The sequence below is a fragment of the Caloenas nicobarica genome, chromosome 7, assembly GCF_036013445.1.
Source record: "Caloenas nicobarica isolate bCalNic1 chromosome 7, bCalNic1.hap1, whole genome shotgun sequence".
In the NCBI taxonomy this organism is placed as follows: domain Eukaryota; kingdom Metazoa; phylum Chordata; class Aves; order Columbiformes; family Columbidae; genus Caloenas; species Caloenas nicobarica.
This window is the reverse complement of record NC_088251.1, coordinates 17,007,824-17,032,727: the sequence shown is the minus strand read 5'-3', so window position 1 is coordinate 17,032,727 and position 24,904 is coordinate 17,007,824. Positions and strand designations below refer to the sequence as shown.

The 24,904-nt window shown below is 39.7% G+C and overlaps 1 protein-coding gene across 2 annotated transcripts in view; it reads right to left on the bottom strand.

Moving 5' to 3' along the window:
• The window catches only part of BTAF1 (B-TFIID TATA-box binding protein associated factor 1), a 57,675-nt gene extending 34,293 nt beyond the window's left edge, over positions 1–23,382 (bottom strand). Inside the window, exons 1-7 of one of the 2 annotated variants that reach the window (XM_065639258.1) lie at positions 23,314–23,382; positions 18,690–18,784; positions 6,055–6,178; positions 4,894–5,008; positions 3,411–3,557; positions 975–1,138; positions 469–605 (exon numbers count right to left, since the gene is read on the bottom strand). In XM_065639258.1, coding sequence (XP_065495330.1) covers positions 469–605; positions 975–1,138; positions 3,411–3,557; positions 4,894–5,008; positions 6,055–6,178; positions 18,690–18,784; positions 23,314–23,382 — 851 coding nt within the window. Of the gene's footprint in view, positions 1–468; positions 606–974; positions 1,139–3,410; positions 3,558–4,893; positions 5,009–6,054; positions 6,179–16,183; positions 16,482–18,689; positions 18,785–23,313 lie in introns of those variants that run through there. The other variant, XM_065639257.1, reaches the window with a different exon arrangement.
• Between the last annotated feature and the right edge of the window lie 1,522 nt (positions 23,383–24,904).

Below are 24,904 nucleotides of genomic sequence, written 5' to 3'. Positions count from 1 at the left end.
CCCAAATTGGAAATCCTTCTGAGTCTCTTCCAAGAAACACAGAAATTATTAAAGAAAAATCAAGGAAAGATATTTTTTTTTTACTGCTTGTTATAAACACATTAGGTACAATAACATGTCACTATCAAGTATAGTGAGGAACACAGCATACATGAGAAAGTTACATCTTAGATTTGTAGTTATTGTTTATCTTTTTGAACACCGCATTTTCATGTGCTGTTCTCAAGCCATATTTAATAACAGGGACAAACCACAAATTTTAACTGAAGCATCCCATTATTTCAAGACCACTCCAATGCTAGGTAATTAACAAAGCTCTGCTAGGAATAAGTCTGGCACACAAGTGTTTCACCATCAGCACAACTGGCACACAAAAGGTTAAGATGCAAAGTCTGTAGGAAGTTTTTCAACAGACAAATCACAATCCCAGCTTAACTGAAATAAAGGCAAACCAGTTCACTATTATACCTCTTCTCATTAGCTTCCACCGCATCTCTGGATCTTTGCTTTGCAAATAGCTTAGCCATTCTTTTGGCTTTATTCTTTTGTCTACTGCTCATACCAGCTCGAAATTCTGAGTCTATTAACTCAGCAGCCTGAAGAGTCTGAAAGAAAAGTCATTCATTGTCAATTTTTCTTACCATGAAGGTCCTGAAAAATCCATAAACCCACATTGCTCTCAACTTCCCCAACCATCCGTCATTTCAAACTCAGAGAAGCAGTTTGACATCGAATAACACTAACATACAACTATGGGGCATAAGAATTCAGGAAGCCAAAGCAAACCATATTAGATAATCTTTATAAATTAGATATGATAACTTCAGAAGCACGAATTTGGTGGACTCGGCAGTGTAAGGTTTACAGTTGGACTGGACCACCTTTTAGGTTGGAAAAGACCTTTATGATTCTAGGAAATAAATCAAACCCACTATATTATTCCTTGCAGCCAAACAGCTCAAGGTTTTACCTACAGGTTGTTTGTTTACTAGTGAAACTGAAGAAGGCGAATAGTCCAGATCTTCATCATTGAACAGATCTTCAGTATTCATCCCAATTGCAGCACCCATATCTAAGCCAAGTTTCTTTTGCAACAGTTTCCTTTGTCGTGCTATCCTCTCTTTAGGATCAATTTCGCCTTAAAAAAAAGTTTTTGAAAAGGGAAGATATGTCAGATTGCCAACCAGATGTATTATTAAAGATTTACTCAACGAAAAAACATAAGAAAGCCAAAAGTTACAGAATTAAGTTGTACTTGGCTAATAAATCAATACAATATTTTAAACCAAATCACACGGATTTCTAGGAAGCCCTTTTCTGCTGCTGAAGCTATACTAATAGTTAATCTGTCATCAATTTTTAAGCAGAAAAATAGCTCTCATGAAATTCATTAAATTACACTTGGTCTACAGAAGTAAAAAACCAAGTTTCTCACAAATTTTTAGGAAAGTGCACTTTGAAAAAGAGTGAATTAACACAGTAAAAAAATCCAGCAACTGATTCAAGAACTAGTGCTTTTTGATTGAGCACATGCATCCTTGTTGGATCTGTTGATTTTGGCAGGGTTTTTTTTTGTTTGGGGTTTGGTTTTGTTTTTTTTTAAAAGAAAGGTTTCTTTTCCTCCTAGACTTAATCTTCTGTTAGGAAACACAGACGTAAGGAATAACCACCACCAAGAAAACCCCTCAAATGATATTCAATCCAATATCCTGTATTAAAGTAGGTTGAATCTGAACCTGTATTCTTCAGAAACATTCTTCCTTGTAAAATGCAATAGATTCAGGTGTCACCTTTCCTCCTACCCAAACTAATCCCTGAAGGCAATGCAGATTGAAGCATAAACATGATTTTCCTAGGGTGCTGGAGTCTGTTAACAATCTTATCCTCAAGCTTAATCTGTCAAGCAAGGCTCATTCAGGAGGTTAACAGAAGTTACCTCAAGAACATTGTGAAGCTTCAACACTTCAATTACTGAACACCTAGACTTTGGGAGCACCCACATTTACATAAAAAATTAGAAGATTTTAGTGGCTCAGTAGAAGAAACCTTCCATGTAAACCAAAACTTGCAGTGTGTAGGGCTGACTTCACTCTTTTTATATGTGTGATATGGAAGCCAGGCAGGAGGGTTTTTTTTTTTTTTGGTCAAATATCTGCACATAAACTTGTAAGTAGGTGACAAATATTGGCAGAATTTGGGGGTACACACCAGGTTAAGCAGTAATTAGTAGTTAATTATATCTATACCAATAAGCCTTTCTTTTAAAATTGCATTTAACTGACAAGCAAATAAATACAAACAAATTCCATTCTCTAGAAAATATTTTTCCTTTCACAAGTTCATCTTAGGAAAAAAGTGTCAAAGACTGCTAACTCCAAAGATTATTTAGCTTGCTTTACATCCATTCGCATTGGCTACACCCCAGTTGCAGTTGCTTAACCGTATTTACAATTCTTCTCCTTGCCAATCTTACATTATATTCCCACACCAGGATAAATATCAGACTTTATGAACGGAAGTGTCCTATTCCATCTATTTGACTTCTGAACAGGTAGGGTTTCATTAGAAGAGATGAAACTTGTGCAACACCTTATTAAGCTAGCATAAAAGACTATAAGTAATGAAACAGCAGCAAGGTTTAACAGACAGGATACTGCTGAAGCGTCAGCAGCCATGGGTTCTGTTCCTTGCTGAGTTGGTGAGGATCTGTATACACTGCAAGTAACAAGTGAATCAGGGCTATGCAGTCAGAGCAGATTCTTATCTATAGCATCATTTCATTTGGTTCAGAAACTGGAAGATGGAGTGGAATTAGAGCAGGAGAGTACAGTAATAGCAAAAAAAAATCTTAGATTAAAATAATTAAATGCCATTACACTGATATAAACCAACCTTCCCAGCTAAAAAGTTGCAGAAATGTATCAGACAAGTCACTTGAAACAAAAGACATCACACAGGCACTGATATTTGACCTTCCAACTTTAACAGTTTTATCACAGTATTTTTCATGCAATGTTTCTATATTTGAAGCCCTCAAACTTCTAAATAAGCCACACCCTACTATTATATTTGGGAACACTGTTCTAATGAAGAATAAGTGGTGGTAGTTCTGTACATCAAGAGTGTACAGAAGCCTTTAATATTGCTTTTTCGCTCTATCGGGTTTCCGCTCTCCTCTTCCCCCCCATACACATACTAATTCTAAGAGGAAAAAAAACCAAACAATATGCACCCCCTTAAACTGATTAACTTGAGAAAGATAATACAAACCAGTTATGTTGGGGAATATTTTCTTCCATTATTTCCTAGCATTCGGAGAAACCATGGATGACTAGACTCGCAGTATTGCTACAACAAACTTTTACTTGCAGACAAGAAAACTTACTGATTTGAAAGATATAAAGATATACCTGATTTATCGTCTTGGACTTCAAATTCTGCACCAGCAGATCCAAGAAGAGATGCACCATGTTTTAACAAGCGACATATATCAAATCTGTCAAAACGTAACCGATCTGTTGAAGGTGAATCTTCCATTGGACTTTCTGAGCCTTGTTCTAGAGAGGACAGATAAAAGTTAGCTTTGGAGTTCTTCAGGGACCAGCACTGCAACCAATTCTATCAGTCTTTAGCAACAGGAAGGAGATTTCACTATGCACTCTTCTCCAAGCTCTTTTGGGTAACCAAAAGTCACAATGGCACTAAGGAATCCAAAAAGGACTCTCAGAACAGACTAATGGCTGAAGAGGCAGGTAAGGTTCAAAATTAATGACCTAAACCATGCCTACACAACACTGAACTCAGAACTGGCAGTCAACATTGACGTGCCTTGGAGGCACTTCTGACAGTTCTCTGTATTCACCAGCTTACTGGGCAGTGACAGCCAGAACAGCCAACTAAGTACTGGGCAACATCAAGAAAGACACTGAAAATATGACAAAGCACATCATTTTGCCACTGTGTATAAATATCAGTATTCCAGAGATGTGGGTACGCTGTGTGCAATTCTGTGCATCTCAAGAAGAACACAAGTAAGAAAAAGCACAGAGAAGGATGAATAAAGTTATCTAAAACACAAAGCAGCTGTCTTGTGAGGAAAAACTAAGACGGCAACTCTTCCACATCTGGAGAGAAGAAAGTTGTTGGAGGAGAGAACAAATATGATGGCTTATAAAAATCATACAGGCAGTGGGTAAGGCAAATGCAGAACTTGCTTGTCAAATTCTATAGCAACAGAACCAGAAGGCATTAAGTGAAACGACCATGAGATCACCTCAAAACAGGCGTGTTTTGTTGGTGGTGTTTTGTTTTTCTTTTTTAAAACAGTTAATTTCTGGAACTTGTGCCACGTAAGGTTGTGAACACCCAGTGCCAACAGGTTTAGCCAAAAGCACTGACAATAGGTCCATAAGTTGGCAATAAAAGCAACTCTAACATCCCTAAGATGACAATTTCAGATGCAAAGTGAGTACAAATAGAATAAATTTCAGCAAGCTGCCACTTCACCTCCCTTAGAAAAGTGCTTTGAGCAAGGGAACAGAGAAGAAGCGTCTGCAAAATATAATGACAAAGTTGATTGGTTAAAACTTTTCCTAATTTAGTAACTATTATTCTTTTTATTTATAAAAGTAAGGCTTTATGAAGGGTACAGAGCACAAGACTAGGAATCTTAGAAGAAACAAAGATCAGGCACATCGTTGTAATGTAATATGAACATCTAAAGCCAAAGATTTACTACAGTCCATGCGTATCAGAAAGTCTATGCTCATTAAAAAAACCCACACAAACAAAAAAACCAAACCAGAATGACATAGTAGCCTTAAAAAGTCTCACATCACAGTCAGTTTGCATCAGGTAAAATAACAAATTCTACATAATTCACTTAAGAAGTACCTTGTTTTGATCTTGGAGTTGGATTCCACTCAGGTACATTTCTCACTATTGCTTCAACAGCCTGTCCAGCTGCAATACGAGTATCCCAATTCGTACTTCTTAAATACACTAAGACCTTTAAGGAGAGATTAATAAATAAATATTTGCTTAAAATGTACTTTCAGAAAATCCATCAGCTGTTTTGCTCTATTAAAATACACTTTCAAGGCCATGGATTAAGACAACATTCAAAACAAAAGAAACACAGGACAAGAAAACAAACCAAAGACATGTGAGCAGCCTTCTCTATATTGCTCACTGCTTCGCAGAACTCCTGCCATAGCCAGACATTAAGAATTCATAAGATATATTTAGTCCCACCAGTCGAACTCAGCCTTGATTTCCTCCAGGTACTGAACAAGGCTTGAGACTTTTGGTTTTTTGCTTTCTAAAAGGAAGTGTTCAGAAGAGATCAATAGACCTTAAAACTGCAAAGTAATTTTAACCCAAGAAGAAGGACAACATGGGTCACTCGAAGCAACATGCTCTTCGTAATTTACAACTATGTCTCAAATCTAGAAGAACTATTTCTTTCTCTGAAAGTGGTTTGATATTCACGACTCCTTGGCCGCTCTGTTGATACTATCAATTGTGGTGAGAGCACCTGTTCATAAGAGCAGAACTGAGGTCACACAGCCATGTCCCACTGTCAGATACAGACTATTTTTGCTGCTTTTACTGGACTTGGTTAGAGTGAAGTCTCAAACTAACAAAAATCTCTTTCCATTCTCCAGCCCTTTTGAAGACAAGCAGCTCTTATATTTTTAATGCTGTATCACACCAGTAACAATCTTTAAAGGCGGGAGTAGAAAATTTTATAAGGCAGTAGAGCTTTTCTTTATAAAAGAAAATCTGAATTTACAGCAAACATTGACTATCAATACTGAATGCAAAGTGAAACCTGACTTATGTAACCATTGCAGAGACTGTGAAAACAGCAGGCTTAACAGAAGTAGTCTCCTAATTTTCTTCAGTCTCCTATTTTCAGAGAACACAAGACTACTATGCTTTTTCTTCTTCATCCCACAGAACTCACACACCTCTAAACCAGTTTTATTCTCACCATTAAAGTACTGAAAGCAAGCTTTTTAAAAAACAAAAAAACCAAAAAACCAAACTTACTTTAGATAAGAGATTATTCAGTTCATGAGGATGCAGTTTCACTACTTCCCCGAGTTGCTGTGCAGCTGCTTTTCTTGTTACTGGTGTTGTACCGGTGTCCAGTAAAATAAAGAGACGATCGAGCCTAAATATGATTGACAAAAACCAAAAAATTCTTATGGTATTCATAGTTCAGCTGTGCATTTCTATTAATATTCCCCCACATTTTTCACTTTATCAAATGCAAATAGAATAAATGTTTGTCAATTGACAGGGTGACAAATTTACTTTTTTTCTAATAGTAAGCATAGTTGTTCTAAAAGCACATTTAATTTGGTAAGCAAAAAAAACCACAGAGAAACTGTAGAAACAGTTAAAAAAAATCAGTAGTTACAAGAAAAAAAATTAAATTGTTCCCTTTATTTTGTGATACAGCATTTTCAATATTGAAAAATAAATACTACTAAGTTGTAAGTGATCTTCAAATTCTGAAGCAAAGGGCACAACTCCTCATATTGCATATTATAATTTATTTTGAACACATAGCCTGTGATCTATCATATCTAACTGCTTTCTCAGGATACCACAAATGTTTATTTTTCATATATTTTCCCCCTAACTACCTGGAATATGTAAGACCAAACCTGTTGTTGTATTCACAGCTTTGAAATAATCCAATACCTCTGGCTTTCCCATGAAACACAGGAATTTAAAAGAACAGATCTGTTTTCACAGTAACTCTGCATTTAGTGAAAGATACCTTGTACATCTATTTTCAGAATAGCTAGCTTACTCCTCCTTCAGAGCTACTGAATGAGAAAGTCATCATATAAAAAAAAACACGTAAAAATACACATTACCTATATAATCAAATCAATGATGGAAGCAACAAATGTTCATTACTCCACTATAAGTGGGACAGTTAGAACTCTCTTTACAGGGTGCCTAGTTTATCGGTTAGTTATTGGGCAGTATGAGACTATTATGGAATACAAACCCAGAATCTGTCCATGTAATGCAACCAGAATTTTTATTTCTACCCTTAATGATAAATACACTCCTCCAAACACTGCAACAATATGAAGCTGAAATTTAGAGAGCAGGGAAGCTCACCCAGATCTGCCTAATGAAATAAGGACACACTTACCCTGAACAGCTCCCCTTCTCGAGAACATGTACTGTAGGTTTGACCCAATACAGGAAAAGGACAAACATTTTGCCTGTTGCCACTGATTACATATCTTCAAAACTGCCATTACCATTAGTTCCAATCATTTAAACCCCCCCCCCCCCCCCCCCCCCCCCACCACTCTTTCCAACATCACTGGATTCTGTATTTTCTTCGACATGCTTAAACTGCACTTACTCCTGATAATAGCTTATAACGTGTCACAACATATTAGCAACAATAGTGCTACAGAGCCAAAGTAGTAATGTCACACAAACAGTTCCAAAATCCAAATGGTTTAACTGAAGATACTAAATACCCACTAGAAAAAATTAAAAATTTTTTTTAAAAAAAATCTAACTGAAGGTATTTCAAATTATCCTAGTATTTCAGACACACTTCTGATATTTGCCAGCTTTGAAATAATTATCTTCCTACTAGTAAAACAGGTGAGCTCATTTCAATTTCTGTAGATGAAACTGGAGTTTCAATTGCTATGATTTAATATTTAGTAAATATCTAAACTAGCAGTTTTGTGTGACTAGACCAAGTAGGAAAGCAATAGCTTTATAGATTGAGCTTTTCCAAGTCACTGATAGTGGACTAGTCAGGAGGAACATACTAGGTACTTATGTACCATGTTTTTTTTCCTTAGTACATTTAACAGTGATAACCCAACCTGATTTGCAGCACTCAGTATATTCAGTACTAAATATCCTAGCATGCAGTGCAACCACACCTTGCTCTAATGTGCTTGTTCTCTTAACTGTTAAACTCACCCCTTTCAGTCAAAGTTCACCAGTTAGTAGCACCCACTCCTTTAACTATCAAAGTCAAGCAGAATGTACAATTAGACCATCTCAGCTAGAACTCTTCAAGTGTGAAAACAGGAGGGAACCACTATGATGGCCTACCCTCAAAAAAACCCCCAAGTTTAATTCCAATTCTTGGTTACAATACTAGATATTCACTCCTAAAACCCACAACTTTTTGAAGCTGTATTACCTACAAAATACAGTAGTTAGTTTGTTGGGTTTTTTAACCTGCAGTATGCTTGGTTTGTAACTAATGATTTTAAATTGTAATATGCTTAATTTACACACAAATGCAAAACAAAAACACCTTCCTGTTGTCTCACATCACCAAATGAAGGTTTCAGCATTCAACTCCAGCAAAATAAATGGAAATAGGATTAGCAAATACAGCTAACAGTGTCTGAAGAACAGTGCTCCTGGTCATGCTAATCATTCTTCCTTTCTGTCCCCCAGACTTCCCTGATGTACAATTCCCAAACAGTTAGTGTTTTGGAGGTATTAAGATTCTTAAACTAAGTTTTAGTGCTGCCGCAGCAGAGTACAGCACAGCCTGAAATCTACTTCTCCAGTTGGAAGGGCAGCACCAAGAAAGTTGCCACTGAACAGCAGCACTAGTTTTCTTTAAATTAAAGTGTTAATTCTTAGTTTCCCTAAGAATGAAAAAGTACTAAAATTTCTTAAAAATTTTGAGGACCTGCAGTTAGGAAATAAGTTTCCCAAATTCTGACAAGGTTTTCATTCTGAGAACCAATGAACAGTCTCTAAAGTAGTTCTTAAAGCCCAAGAGAACTAAGAGAGTTTTCTAACAGCACGTGGTTCTCTGCTCTCATGCTGGACAGTGCTGCGATTAGAGCACTGCGTGGCTCACATCATTCACAAATGTTAGACAGAAGTCCAAATCACTGTGGTAGAGTGACATGCTCCACAATGCACCTAGCATTTTTAATTATTTTATGAAAGAGTTCAACACAGGCTGACAGTTGTTTTAAGCATACGGGAGACACAAGCAAACAAGAGAAATACAGGGAGTACTTATGGGAAGAAAAAAAAAATAAAAACAGATTTACAGAGTGTTACAAAAAAATCTAAATATCAACAAATGAAATAGATCTCTAAAACTATTACTCCTGCATGTTAACTGCTGTAATCAGTGCTTAAAAATACAAAGTCCTTCACTTTTAACTCATAAGCAATGGTTTAGATAATCCTTCTGTCACCTTCCAATCCCAAGTCAACTACATCCCATTGACAGGACAACAACCATACACCACCTCTATGTGAACTCATGCTATTCGAGCTCATTACAAAGCACTAACTTGTTCAAAGAGCTGGATACTTTTTTTCTCTCACTTCAGAAATCTGAGATTTTTCTAATCGCTGCTGAAGTGTGTCAACAAGATAGAACCTGAAGTGGCAAATCAAAGTTCTTACATTCAAATTATTTTTCCACACGAGCTTTTACACTGACACAGAGCTCATTAGAAATGTTTCTGACACAGACATCAATTCAGGTGCTAAAAAACAGGCATCTAGTAGCATTTGAGATGCTTCAGAATGAGTCATGCACGTGGGGTCAGCAGACATGACACAGAATGCAGGAGCCTCTTGTCATTCTGAAGCGGCCAGGACATATTATACCATCTAAACTGGCACCAGACATCTAGATTAGGAAAGTGAATCCTCCCCACATAAATATTCCACATCATCAAACCCAGAGCATTTCATTAAAGCACGCTAGCTTTGAAAGACTAAAGCTTGAAATCTTACTTTCAGACTAGAACCACCTGAGAAATACTAAAGAATAATCAGTAGGTCTGTGATCAGGATATCAACTGTAACAGCTATCCCAAATTGGACCAGACTCTTCCATCACTAGACTACCACTCCAACAGTTTTATCTAACAATCCTAAAAAAAAAAAAGTAATTAATTCTTAGAGAAAGATTGCAGGCAAGAAGAATTCTAACAGCACAAAATTTCATTTACATTGCTACTTGTCAGAACAGCAAGGTTGGCTGTCATAAGGGGGAACATCATCTCTAATCAAGTCTGTTATGCAGAATGATTACACACACAGGCTTAGTTCAGTTAACTAAAGGAGGTTTTGTGAATAGAAGTACACAGAAACTATTACTGACCCCCAGTCACTAAACAAAGTAAGCCCTTTGCTCTTCTAGGGCACTATCGCAGCAAAGAAAACAAATTTTTAAAATTACAAAGGACAAACATGAGAGCAAGTACTTTCAAAAGAGCCATCACAACTAACTCAGTGGCACTATGCAGGTAGCATGATAATTCCCTGTTCTAGTCACTGCCTTACAATAAATTTTGCATATTCAGCATTAAGGCCAGACTGGATGAGGCTCTGGGCAACCCCATCCAGCTGAAGATGTCCCAGGACATGGCAGGAGGGGTTGGACTTGATGATCTTTAAAGGTCCCTTCCAACCCAAACCATTCTATGATTTTACGCCTGAGTAACAGCTCCAAAAGGTGGAATGGTAGGACACACTGCATCAGGCCCCTCCCTGGAGTCAGAAACCAAACCCTGCACAAGTTCTATGATTCTAAACCAAGTCAGACACGACTGTATACAGGCACAGCAGGCAAATGCTGCAACAAATGACCCGTTCTGTTTTTCACGCTAATCTTGAGGTCTTTGGTGCCTAAAGCTATGTCTCCAAACAGGGAGTTGATCTCCATTTGAAGGGGCAGTTACAATATTTGACATGAACCTTATGGCACTCCTGTGGAAACTGGATGATGTGGATTGGAAAGCCCTTCAGCATTAGAAAACTAGTAGTGGGATAGTTAATGACCAGGACAAGATACAGAAGTTAACAGTATCTCTAAAATGTTTCCAAAAGAAGATGTATGCAGCTGAATTGTATAAAGATCCTGATCATCCCAGCATAAGTGTTCTGACTGGACTGGGTCCTGGACAGGACTTCAGATGGCGAAACTTCCAATTTGTTTATTTCAATGAGCTGAGGTTTAAAAGGGACAGTGAGCTGATCCCGGCTGCCATTGAAGTGACCTGTTTGGACTCTGCACCTCTGTGTGCACCAGTATATTTAACTGGCCAGGGAGTAGTACCTGACAGGAAAGGCCAACAGGTGCACAACAGCTCATAACTATCCTAGCATACCCTCCAGCTCATTAGAATTGTGTGACTGTACAGGAAAACCCCCTAAGTGGTGTAGTCCCTGGAATGCTCTAATGTCAGACTGTGTCTAGAGCTCTTTGGAAGACTGCTAGCTGACACCCATCAGAAAACAAGGGAGTTACGAACTTACACTGTAAGTCGTACTTGAACACCCAGTAGCTTCCTCCCAAGCACTATTTCTGAGTACAGAAATAGCCCAGAAACCTAGAAAACATCACTAAATAAAAATATAGTCTGACAGGGGTTCACATTCACTCTGAAATTCAACCTAATTTTTCATAGAGATGCCTTAGCTTTCCTTGTTGACCTGATTATCCTTTGTTCAGTGTGGTGGTTCATCATTTGGTGATATCCCAGCTTGGTCAGCTTCACAGCTCAAAAAACTCAAGCCCCGACTAAGTCACATATAAACTGTTAATCAATAAAACAACTTCCCAAAATACAATCAGAAAGCAAGGAAAAGAAAATCACGACCAAATTTAGAACAAAGAAGTATGATGATACACAAAGAATGATTGTGATTTTACTTCTCATACGTGGGAGACCATGAAGTAAATAGTTATGAAGGTGCGGCTGTGGACAACAGAGAAATTTTGTTTCCTACAAAGCACTAGAAGGGATACCTGGAATAAAACAAGAGCTCCATCACCACACTGGTCACAGTATTACATACTGCATATGGAAGTCAACCAAATGCTACAATTAGTATAATTAAATCCATTTGGAATGTATATTTCATATATTATATGATCTGTAGCATTAGGGTGTAAAAGTTTTATTTGTGAGCTATTAAATATGTATCTACATCCAAGAAGGCAGCCCAAACATATATGATCAATTACATTAAAAAAAAAAGTGAGAAAGAATAGGAAATTAAAACAGCTGTAAAAGACTAATAATATGAGAACTGTTTCAACAAGTGATCTAGGGAACTCCTCAATAAGAATTCCAGTTCAAGCTGCTGGAGTAGGTTAGAAGTCTTACCCGAGTGCAATCCTGAGTTTCAATTTCTATTTCAGTCTGTCAGGTGTCTGAGAAATTTCACAGCTCTACCTCATTTGTGCAGCAGTGAACATGCTACTTCTGCTTCCCACAAGGGTGTGTGCACTCCCTCCCACAAACAGCAACAGGGAGAGCAGTCCGCTGTTCTGCTCTTCCAGTTACCTCCATCAATAAGAGAGGAGTTACACTATTTTTTGTCCCCTTTTGAGCCAGGACTTCTCTAATCACATTGGTTAGAGCATTCACCTATTCAGACAGTACAAGCCTTTAAGTAGTAGGGAAAATATACTCCTTGTTCGGTTTAACTCTTGCTTTTCATGCAAGACCAGCCATGAAGTAATAGCTTCCAAACAAGCTAGAAGCTGAATTCTTTCTTTAGAACATTTATTACTCCAAAAGAACAATTTCTAAAAGGTACACAGGGCCCATAAAAGAGATTTTTGGACAATGTCGGTATCCTGTAAGAACTCCATACTCCCAAGGATGCAGTATTAAACTGGAAATGTTACATAAATAATGATGCCAGTCAGTGCAGCCATTTGTTCTTGGGAAGTCACAACCCTCTACCCCAAAAGCCATGAGCAACATATGAGGCCCACTTATTTTTCAAGGAGCTTTACTGTCGTAGCCTTCTGGTATTATTTAATTTCAAAATAAAAACCACAGTTACACACAAATCCAAGTATATGAAAACACTGAGAGCTCTAGAGGCTAGCATTAAACTTAGATAGCCTAAATCAAGAACGGCTTGCAAGAACAGCAAGTCATTATGCTCTCCCATATTTGCTTAAGGAAGTGTCATGAAAAAACCCTGAAGAGGTTGTCTTTAAGGTATTTCAGGGTGAACTTGAAGTCTTTATTATTAATGCACCTTGCCAGCCTCATGCATTTCATCACATTTTAAAAGCACATTTGTTCTTCTTCATACTGTGAAGGCTCCCAAAAACAGGCAAAAGCCATTAACAGCCTTGGTGTTGGAATAATGATACATGAGGTGCCTTTGAACACATTAGAGAAACTGGGAAAAAGTTTTATTAGATATTGAAAGAGACTATCAACACTTTATTATCGACTGAAACTCAATCACCCTGAGTAATCTATGAGCATTGTCATTTCCCATAAATTGGCAGTATTGCTTTTTCATCAAAAGTATATCTCAAGAGATCACTGGCGAGCCACTGCATTTATTCACTTGGATCATATACTTTGTAGGAATTAAGCTGAAGCTTGTCACTTGTCACTTCCTTTTTTGCTTCTCAGTTCCACTATCGAGAATTAATGTAGTTAGCTATGCAAACACTGTACTATTTCATACATACTTTGAAGACCAGAGACAGGATATAGACCCTACCAAATTCACTTGTGCATTCACAGAAAGAACATCAACCTTCCCACCCACCTACACGTACTTCTGGAGGATGCCATTCATTAGTTAAGTCTTTCCAGCATAACACTATGGAAGAGATGAGCATATACAAAGCAACTGTTCTGCAACACCTTTTAGGTATGAGGTATCTACTGTACATAGAAAGCAGGTCTTCTGTCTGTGTAACAGCAGAATCTGGTAAAACAAGTATGTGTATATATATATAAAATGCAGGATAAAATATCCGAAACACTTTTGTCAACAGAACAAATTCTTCCTGAACAGACTAGGGGTTTGAGAAAGGTTTTCAATCAGCCAAACAGCAGAAACTGAACTTTACTGGGAAAATGACCACTTGATAATTTACTGGTTTGGAATGTAAAAATACCCTTCCCTCCACCTCCAAAAATGGCTAATTTTAAAAATATGGTTCCAATACAGAATTAATCCTAATGAAGTTTTTTTGTTAATATCGGTGTCTGGTGTGAAGTCAAAGACTATAGTTTTTGGAGAAAGATTCGTTTGAATCAACTTCTCCCTCACCCTCCACACTTGTACAGTTAGAATCATTCAATAATGAAGTATCATGGTGGTCCTTCAAAAATATAAAATGTAACAGTAACTGCTTAGAGGAAAAGTACAGATCTCTACAATTAAACATAGCTGGTACAGAAGCTGGAACAACTACAGGAAATATAGTTATGTGGTATATAAGTATACAAAACAATTATTTTTAAAATGTCTGAAAAGGACCTTAGAAATTCAATGTTCTGAAGTAAAGGGTGAATACAATTTCTTTTATTTACAAAAGCAATACTGACATGATATCAGTGTTCCTATGGTCCAGCAGCCGAAAGATTCATTTATCAAGAGCTGTTGTGTAAGTTCAAAGGGATAGGGACAGGTTTTGCTGTAGCTATTAAAAAAACATATGCAAGGCCAAATTTACACAGTATCTACTTCTTACAATTATAGAAACATTGGAGTTCGCCAGGAATAACCAAGACATTACAGCACTCCAAAATGTATAATTTACATGTAGAATTGAAACAATCCTATACCAACTCACATGTATTACAGCACCCTCATTGAAGTTTTATACCTTATGTTCAACTTGTGTAACATTTTGATCCTAAAACTGTACTCTGAAACAATGTATCACATATAACATTATTAACATACAAATTTTCTTAGTGCTCCACACAGAAGCTTTAGAGCCTTATCCAAACCGGAATTTTTTTGCTTGTCAGTTACCAGACCAAACAGGTGTCAGCTAAATCTTTATATAGAACACTACTGCTTTTCACTAAAGTCATGTGATGTTACAGAAATACAGGAATATTGGTAAGTAAACGCAAAACCAATCTTTACAGTAGACACAACATCATCATACAGCTGAAAAGCTATATCTTGACATTCATTAGCCTCCATGTCACATATACGTTAGCAGTTATTCAAGCAGACTGCCCCAGACCTCATGTAATTAGAATACAACTATTTTACATGATAGCTTACAGTAGTATTTTAATGTACATAGTAGCCTTGTTATAGTAATCCTTACTAATTCCAAATTCTTACCTTCAGGGGAAAAAAAAAAGTGTTGAGTAGAATAAGATAAATGGATGCTGTATAGAAACTACCGAGCTCAAACTAGAACACCTGCTACTAGAAGTCTTAAAAGTGTGTATTGCTACTATAAGTTTTAGTTAATAATGGATTTCCATTACAAATGCGCACACCTTTACTTTGATACATGAAATTGTAAACTTATTCATACACAGCTTCAGAAACAAAATTTACTTTTGTTATAGCACTTCTGAAGTACAGAGATACATTTGCTTCAAGTCATGTGTTGGTAGTATCACAAAGTTAATTTGGATTTATGGTTTCTTTTCAACTATCCTGTTCAGAAGCATTTCCACCTCCCACTCCCCCCCCAAAAAAAAATAGATGGCAGGAATTTGTGCTCAGCTTTTTTTTTTTTTTTTTTTTTTTTTTTTTTTTACACACAAAACAGCTCTATTAAGACATACTTCTATATCTGTGAATACTTCAAACGCTGGCACACCCCAGCAAACATGTGTGTAAGCAGATACTACCCAACATCTTGAGGCAGAGCCAGAACACACTAATTGCTTTTCTCCATGGAAGCCCTTTTTATTTTGGCTACTTTACAGCTAAGGGCTGTGAACGGCAAAACGGTTCCTTGCCAGTTTTTGAGACTCGATAGCATTAGCCTTATTCCCTCACAGTTCAACCCGAGAAAGCACTGGGCAACCAATCGAAGGCGTCAAATTAAGGAGGAAGCCCGAGGCGGCCCAGGCAGAGCCCCTGCGGCCTGCTGAGGGGAGGGGGCCTCCCTGTGCGCCGGGCTCGGGAGTCACCCCAGGGCAGGCAGCACGGCCAGGCGCCGGGGCACGGAGCCACCTCCGACCCCACCGAGGCGGCACATGCCGCCCGGGAGCGTGGAGGCCCCGGCGAGGCCGCCGCAGGCTTCCGAGGCGAGCGGGGGCGGAAACCGGGCACCCCTCTTCACCCTCGCACGCCCCGAAGCCAGGCCACACGGAGGGCCGAGGGCTCCGGGCCGCCGCCGCCGCCAGCCCTCCCTCCCCCACCCTTCCCGGCTCCTACAGACCTGGAGACGGCCATGGCCGCCCGGAACTGGGCCGCGGCGGAGGCTCGCGGCGGGACGGCAGGCGGGGGGGGGCCGGCGACGCTCTCCCGGGGAGGAGGGCGCAGGGCCTAGCTCGGGCCTCTCGGGCGCCGCACCCGGCCTCGGCCCCGCCGGTGATCCGCGGGGAGCAGCTGAGCGCAGCTGTGGCCGGCAACGGTCCGAGTCTCGCTCCCCCCGGGTGGGCGGCAGCAGCGCGGGCGTGAGCGGCGCACTACCCTCGGAGCGCGAGTTAAAGCTTCTATTCCCCCATCGCCGGGGCGAAGCCCAATGCCTGGTTTTATATGAGCAGCCATCTTGTATTTATTCCCTTCCTCCATGATAGCCGCTTCCTGATTGGCAACAGCGCCCGACCGCAGCCAATGGAAAGAGCGCTTCTAAGAGCAAGGAGGGCGGGTGCACGCAGCGCCCGGACTGAGCAGGACCGGCCATGGCGCCTGCCGAGCCGGCTGGGGGGGAGCGCCGGCCTTTGGCGGGGCGTACCATCTGCACGCGTGTGTGAGGGAAGCTCAAAGGAGAGCGTCCCAGTCCCTCGCCCTGAGGGGAGAAGAGAGGCACTAGAGCGCGAAGTACACGCGTGTCCTTGCCAGTCCACCGGATGGCAGCGTTTCTCCCCGTCAGCGTGGCGCGAGAGGGCAGCCGGGAACTGGGCGAGCTCACCCTGCGCTCCCCACTCGCCGAGATGCGCTGCCCCTCGGCTTACGCCCGCTGCTGCGGCGCCGATGCTCAGCCCGCGGGGACTACGGCTCCCGGCGTGCTCAGCGCCGCGGCCCCGGCCGAGCGGTTGCCCGTGTGGCCCGTCCCTGCCGCTGTGCGCTGCTGCCCCGGCCCTGCCGGAGGGAGTTGGGCGCTGGGGCCGGTGGTGGCCTCACAGCGGTTCGCTTCCGTTACTCACACGGGTCTATGAACCGGCACCAGCCCCCCGCCCCGGGCAGCAAAGGGGCATCTGAGCCGCTCCCCCGGCGCGGCCCAGTGCCGGCGGCTCGGTAACCCGCCGCGTTCCGCTCCGCGTCCTCCTGGCGCGGCTGGGCTGCGGGCGGCCTCTGGAAGGCTCCCCGGGGTGCCCCGGCCGTGCCCGGAGCCGGGCGCAGCGCCCGGGCATGCTCCTGACTCTTGGGAAAGAAGCCCGGCTCTCCGAGCACCTGCTGTCAGCTTCGGTCACATCAGAGAAACACCGATTCAGACATCAGTGTTCGACTAATCATTTAAATTAATTATCCCAGACAGGGGCGTAAATTTAGCTGACATACATAACCTTTCATGTGATTAGTTGAAAACACAATAATAGATTTTGCTTTCCTGTAAGTGATGCATAAACTTGCATAAATACATGCATTTGCATAATACTGTATGATAAAGTTTTCCTGTAAAGCCCACTGTGGTGCGTATTTCATACCAGAGCTTTCTGCAGGGCTCTCCGCTTTTCTGCTGGGTGGTTCCCCTTCCCTGTGGTTATTAACTCTTCAAGTACAGGGTCCCTCATTCACGCCTCACTAACACATCCAATAGACGCGCTGTCTGGAGGTTCACGGTCTTTTTACACTTCTATAAACGAGACACCGGTACATAATACCTCAATCTATTCTCATCCATGTGGGTCCAGCCTATACTCAAGTCCTTTAGAAAGTTTTGCTGCGGGCACCTCTTCCCTGCTGGTTCCCTCTCCTGTCCTTTGGTGGGAGCTCTGTGGTGACCAGCAGCTGGTGTAGAGGCGTCAACCAAACACCAGCAACATGAGTCAGCCCAAAGCCTCTGCATCACAGAGTGTGGCCAGAGCAAACCACAGACTTCATTTTCTGAGGTAGAGATGGTTTTTGTCATAGTGCTACACTCTGTGACCCAGATAATGCCTTTTCTCTGTCATGTCTGTGATGTAGTAACTAGTTTTAGGAAGCTCAGTATGCCTCCCGTAGCAGAATACGCAAAAAAATGCAGTGGGTTTAGTTGAAGGCCAAGAGCCTCTTACCAAAGTGCTCCAAAACCACACGCATCTTCCTTTCTGCTGTCATATGCAGTCATGTGTTGCAGGTGCATCTGCCTGGGCCCCTGCCCCGTGATGTGAGGCACATGTTTACTCCCATCCCATGTGTGTGCATATTTTCACATGATGGAGTGCCTGCTTTTCAGCCACATGATGGGGAAGAACAGCAGGGAGCTGGGGTAGGGAACAGCAAGGAGCAGGCTGAGGGTGGGTGTATTTTTCTTGCATGTTAGATACTGTTAACAGGGATATACAGCAAATATCCCTGATAATATTTCCACATTTGTTTAGCCAGGAATCAGCAGCCATCCTGTCCTGCTGTGGGTGTTATTGAAATGACCCTCAGGTGCTGTTTCCAATTCTAACACCTTATTTCCTCTTAGATTCCTTAAAAACATTTTGTGCATTGTTTTAATAGCAGTCGAGGCAGAGTGCCCAACAAACATGCAATAAAATTTGTTTTGAACAGCTCCATAGGGGTTATCCTACCTGATAAACATAAGTGCAGGGAAAATACTGGTGGTGGGTCTTATGCACTGAGTACTTGCTGAAATGATGATAAACTGCAGTCCAAGGAAAACAATCTACGAAAGACAGAAGGAACGATCCATTATTTACCTAATAGCAGGCAGTCTGGACCGAAACACAATTCATTCAAGTTTTGCACCATATATTTTTGTATTTTTATGTGACATTTGTGTGAAGCACATCATTACTTAGCTCTTCACTTGTATCTTCTGCTTAGCCCTTTCCCTACACCCCATGAAAACCAATTTTTCTTTGTCTATGCATCTGTTCACCTGTTCCATAAGTCATACCAATCCTTTTTGCATATTTTTTCTTTTTACCCATTTTCAAGGAGTAGCCATACGTTTTCTCCTGTTTCTTTTTGCATATATTAAAAGAACCCCCCCACTGCAAATCTCCTGTGTGTCAATATACTCCCTCAAACCTGTTCCTAAATTAGATAAAACTCAATAATTTCAAGCCAGTTGGTATGTTATGATCATTACTTCTTGTATTGATCTCAATTAATTTTATTTTGTTTTCCTTCTCCTTCCAACTGTGTCCACCTGTGAACTCTTATTGCGTAGTCTGCAGATTGATAGCAACTGCAGCTTTCTTATTTGCTACATGTGCCTACAGAGCCCAGGGAAAAAATGGTGCAGTCTTCAAGTGCTACAGCTGTGCAAATAGTAGATGACAGAGGCACAGTTTTCCTGGTGGAATCCCTCCTGATTAGACCTGATGTACCACACCCTTCTACATGTTCTAGTCTTCTAGTTTTATTTTTCCAGTTAGTTTTTTTGTGTCCTGAAGGTTTGTAGATTTGTAGTGCTTAGAATCACACCAACCTCTCTGTAACAGTTAGTATAACATTTGATACCTCCTAGTCTGGTCAAAAATATTATTTTCATGATAGTTTGCATGTGTTTTAGTGACTGTCTTATTTGATTTCTAAATTCCCTTGGAAATCTTGTCTGAAGAGACACTAGTATTAAAATTTTGTCCCTGCTTTGCAGTTTGTTCAGATATTTTCTCTGCTGGTGCCTCAGTCACTGTAATTATTTTGATCGATTGTGGAAATTTGCTCTGAGACAAACATATGTATTATGATCTTATGCAGGTAAATTGTGCAGGTTCTTTGCAACATGTATTTCTTAATGATATTTTCTGTTCTGAAGTCTGAAAAATAACTGGTTATCTCACAGGCTATTCCTAACATGCATTAAATTTCTAATTTATTTTTATATATTTAACTGTTTCTTCTTCAAGTGTTATTTAATCTTCCTAGTTTTTATTTTACATTTTATCTCTGTAGGTTAGGCCCCTTTTTACTGATGCCACTAAAATCAGATTTCTGATTGCTGAAGAACATTTTTTTCTTGAATAATCTCTTGTTTCTTGATACCTAATTAATGCTTTTCTATTGCTATTCTACTTTTTTTTAATTTAAAGGTGTATTTATTTATTATCATCTAAGCTTCACTAGTTTCCATGACAGCTCTCATGCTTTTAATTGTCTCATTTTTACTCCAAGGAAATTTTTACTAGCTGCATAACCTTCTTGAAAGCCTCCTTAAAAATTGGCAACTTGTACATGGTCTTCCTTTTAAGTTCTTCACCATAAGTGATGGTGGCTGGAGGCTGGATGCTGACCGATAGCTCTCATAGTGCAAAAAGCACCTCAGACATACCAATGAAATGCTGTATTCCGAGAGACAAATCGGGATGAAGTCACTGCCTCCCACAACACAGAATGGCAACATTAGAGGAAAAAGTTTGATGGGCTCCCATTTCTCAACATTGAACAGGATTGTAATAACAATCAGTTAGTAAAAATCACCAGTCCCTGAAAAGTTCCAAATGTCACCAGAGCTGTGTAAGTAATTATCTCATTATATTTCAGTGCCTCTTATCGTACTTAGCATTGTACATTCAGGACAATTTTCCTGAATGAGGGTTTCCTGATGTGACAAATAGACAACACTTGTGATTCTCTTTGGAGAACTTCTTTTCTCAGGGATTTAATCTCATGAGATTGCGTAATCTCCAGTATAAACAGATATTCTGCACAACTGATCCACCTTGTTGTACAAGGTTGCACAACCTCATTTTTGTTAACCATGGTCTGTAATGCCTTCAGCATTTAGTTCCATGATCTCAGACTTCTGATTTTCTAAGTCAGCTCCACTTTCCACTCTATTCTGTAACAGATGAAGATTTAAATTACTGATATTCCTTGGACACACATGATGTGCAAAACTGGAAGTTCCTTAGTTTTGTCTTGCTGTTATCCATGCTCCTGATTCAAACAAACATTTTATAATTTGGGTAGTTTATTGTTCCCATGGCATGTTTTTTATTTTTATTTCCAAAATAACTGTTATGCTTATGTTTAAATCTCCCTCTTTTTACCTCTCTCTGTAGGGTGTTATGAACTCTGAAGTATTAGGAAATTGACAATAGTAATTCCAATGGACAATCGCATCTTTACACCTGATCTCTCGCTGACATCTGGGAGAGCAGACATCTCCATTTATATACAGAAACTTATATATGTGTTTATAATGCATGTATACATACATTTGTACATAGGTATACAGGTATATAAAAATTAATTTAGTATTTCATATCCAGAAAGAAGACTGAAGGGGAGAAAAGCTCCTGTTGATTACCTAAGGTTTGGGGTTTTTTTGATCAAGGTAACAGGCAAAAATGAGCCACAGTTAGAGACAAAGAGAAATGGAAATAATGAGGATAAACTCTTCCTATAAAGCTGCAGGTCCTTCTACACAGGCCTGTGGAAAAATGCAACATGAAAATAACATGAGAGAAGCAAGTAGAGACCTTTTATTAAGTTCTTCTATTATTTAAGATAGTGTGGCTGTACACTTGTTTTTTTTTTTTCTTTATTTAATTTCTGTAGTCAGATTGTTCTTTCATGAGCTAAGGCAAGAGAGACATCAGCCTGTGCAGAAAAAAAAAAAAGGCATGTATAATTCCAGGGTGCACCAACTGAATACAAAGAGCATAAATAGAAAAGCACCTCTGTCATCAGGGACATAAGGATTCAGAAACACACTATAATGCTGAATAAACAGGGCCGGAGGTTTCACATCTAGTCCAGCTCTTTCCAAAAGCTGTTGCTTTTTAAACACAGAAAAGAAGGCTAATCTGTGGCCATCATCACAAGTTCTCCTACAGTTAATGAGTTTAAATTAGATTTAAAAACAAGCCGAGTGAACGTATCCTTTGCTCTCTCTATATTGTATTATAACTAGTATATTAAGTGATAGAAATAATTAATGTTTTTCTTTTAATTTGTAGACACTGCTTCTTGGAATGTATTTTAGGCCTATTAAAGATTTCTGGTGTGTAACTTCTGAAAAATCAAAATTTACCATTTACCATGTACCATAATTGCTATTAAATAGCTCCAATGTGATGTAGATACCAAGATATGGTGATCCCATTTTTCATCTGGGGTGCACAGACAAGGATGAAACAGATGTAGCATTCACTTTGCAATCTTAGCTTATACTTCATTTTTAATTTACCATGTACATTCCAAAGATGGATTGAGGTGTAATTAACAGGTATCAACAATAGCTCGTATTCTCTTACGTTCTCCTTTAAGGGTTAATTTTGCTGTATAGACTTTTGTTTGGTAGTATAACTTGCAAAATCAAAACTTCTCTCTGTTTATGTTAGAAAGGTCCTTTGAAGAACTGCATGAAGATCATCCTCATCTGTGTCAACTTTTAAGTTTATCTGTCTTGGGGGCTCTTTCCTCTTCCTTTGCGGAACATTCAGTCCTGAACGTTCCTCAAAAAGGAAGAAAACGCCTCCTGTTTTCGTATGAATGTGTCTTGACTTCCTTGTTTTACTTCTTATAGAGGCAGTTACCTCAGATTTGTTACACTTTAATTCATAACTGTACGTTTTGTGTGATAGGTACAGTAATAGCAACCTTATAGTGTGTTTTGATATTGTCCTGAAAGCGTGCAATAAAATGGTAGGTATTTCTAACAAATCAGATTTGATTCTCAGATTCCTCAAATAATGGTATTCCTGATATCCAGTAAAAACCTGGCTTGTTTTTAGTGTGTGAAACAGATTTGTGGAGTAGTTTCTTACTCGTCTGAAATTCTGATTGGATTCTGGAGGGAATATCTTCAGGATATTATACTAGACATAGACTAGATTTAAAGCTTAAAGGGAAGCCTTAAGTAGTTTTAAGCTCCGACATGACTTTATTGTAGGATTAGAGGTCTGAGTGCTCCTGTATTTTTTTGATAACTGTTATTTACATCGGCATGGTGCTTACACAGAGCCACAGGCACAGCTTAGAAGACCCAGATAAGAAGTTGCCAGGAACTCCTCCTCCAGCATGTGCCCTCATTTTCTACACAGTAATCTTTCATCAGCTTTTTACACATGCATCTTTTGCACATTTCTTCCCTCACACTGATAACTAACATTTTCTCATTTCCCCTCCTCCTTCATTTTTCTCTTTTAAAATATTTTTTCTTCCTGTCCTTTGTCCTTTACCCCCCACCCCCACTGTCTTCTCACCTCAGCAGAAAGGAGAGCCAGGTTGCCTCCTCACCTGGTTCCTTTTTGTCATGTTGTTTTCTGAATCCGAACAAGAAGGAGGAAGAAGAAAGAAGAAAGCCATCTGCAGGTTTGGCAGCTGCTGTCCACTGGGACCAGTAAAGCACAGTCTGCTGACAACTGGAGCAAATAAGAGTCAGCCTGGAGAGGAAGCAAACACTAGTGGTTGGTAACAGCATGGAAGCTATTGCTTTTTGTTTGCACACACGTTTTAAATAAACTGCTGCTTACAGCAGCCAGGAATTCATATCCCCTTGCTGAACCCCAGATGGGGAATACATTCCTCTTTTCCCCAGCACTGAGCAGATTCTAAATCACAAATGATCTTAAGGTGTCTGCATTTCTGGACGCTTTATGTGAGACATCTTAAGAAGGAACTGATCTTCAGAAGCTGGTGCTCAGGTCATTTAACTGCTGGTCCCAGCACACTGGTTGTGGCAGTGCACCCCAAATTTGAATTGTAACACATCACTGAGCCTGCAACTTGCTAGCATTTACAATAGATGCAAATAAACAGGAAAGGATCCTAACCATACTTGGGACTCCCTGTAAGTCATTTGCCTTTTGCCCCAGCTGAGAGAAAAATAGCAAACCTTCCTGGCCCTTTTTTAGTTCAGTTTATTCTTCACACACAAAAATAAGCTAGCTGCATGTGTAATGCAGGTTTCCATGTACAAACTTAATTGTGTCCCTGTGTTCTAGTTTTCTGCTGGAGCTTGCCTTTCTTTTTCCTAAGCCCTTGTTGGGAACCAGCCTTCTGCATAGAGCTCGTCTGAACTTTCTCCCAGCATTTTCCAGGAACCACCCGAACATTTCTTGACTCAGTACGATCACACCTCCAGGCGAGCTGGCCCCATGGCTTCACCACCCAATCAAAATCAGGCCTCCAATTAAATCATGACTTCAGGACAGCAACAGGAAAGTAAGTTTTCTGTGAGTTCAGAGTTTAATAGTTCTATATATTAAAACCCTTACAACTCCTTCAAATAATTTTGTGCTGCCTCTGGATTTTCTGTATCCTTGTGTTTTTCTTCAAGGTTTCACACCCAGGGCAATGGGAAATCACCACTGTCCATCCAAGTCTAGATTTTTATTGCTCTGTGATAGAACAACAGCTATTTCTACCTTTGCTAAGAACATACACAAGAAACCAGCAAGATTTTATGACATTTTAATAAAACTGAAATAAATAAAGGTGTTGGGGTTTTTTGTGTGTTTTTTTTTTTAATGAGTGCCACTGTAATACAATATTCGGTTTAAAAATGACAAACATTTTACTTCATTTAATTTCATTCTCCACCACGTGGATCAATTAGTAATTGAATACTACAGATAAAAATATGCAGTGATGACTCAGCTGTGGAATTCAAGATAAGTGTCAGTAACAGTTTGTAACGTATTATGTGGGTAAGCTCTGCCGAATTCCATTAGGAACAACAGGCTGGAAAGCCTTATCCTAAATTCTAAAAAAATAAAATAAATATACAAACCCAACTTTGGCTATTTTCATATAGCCATCTCAAAGCTATTTGTGGAAACATCATATCTATTAATTTTGCTTGAGAAGAAGAATCCAACATAGTTAA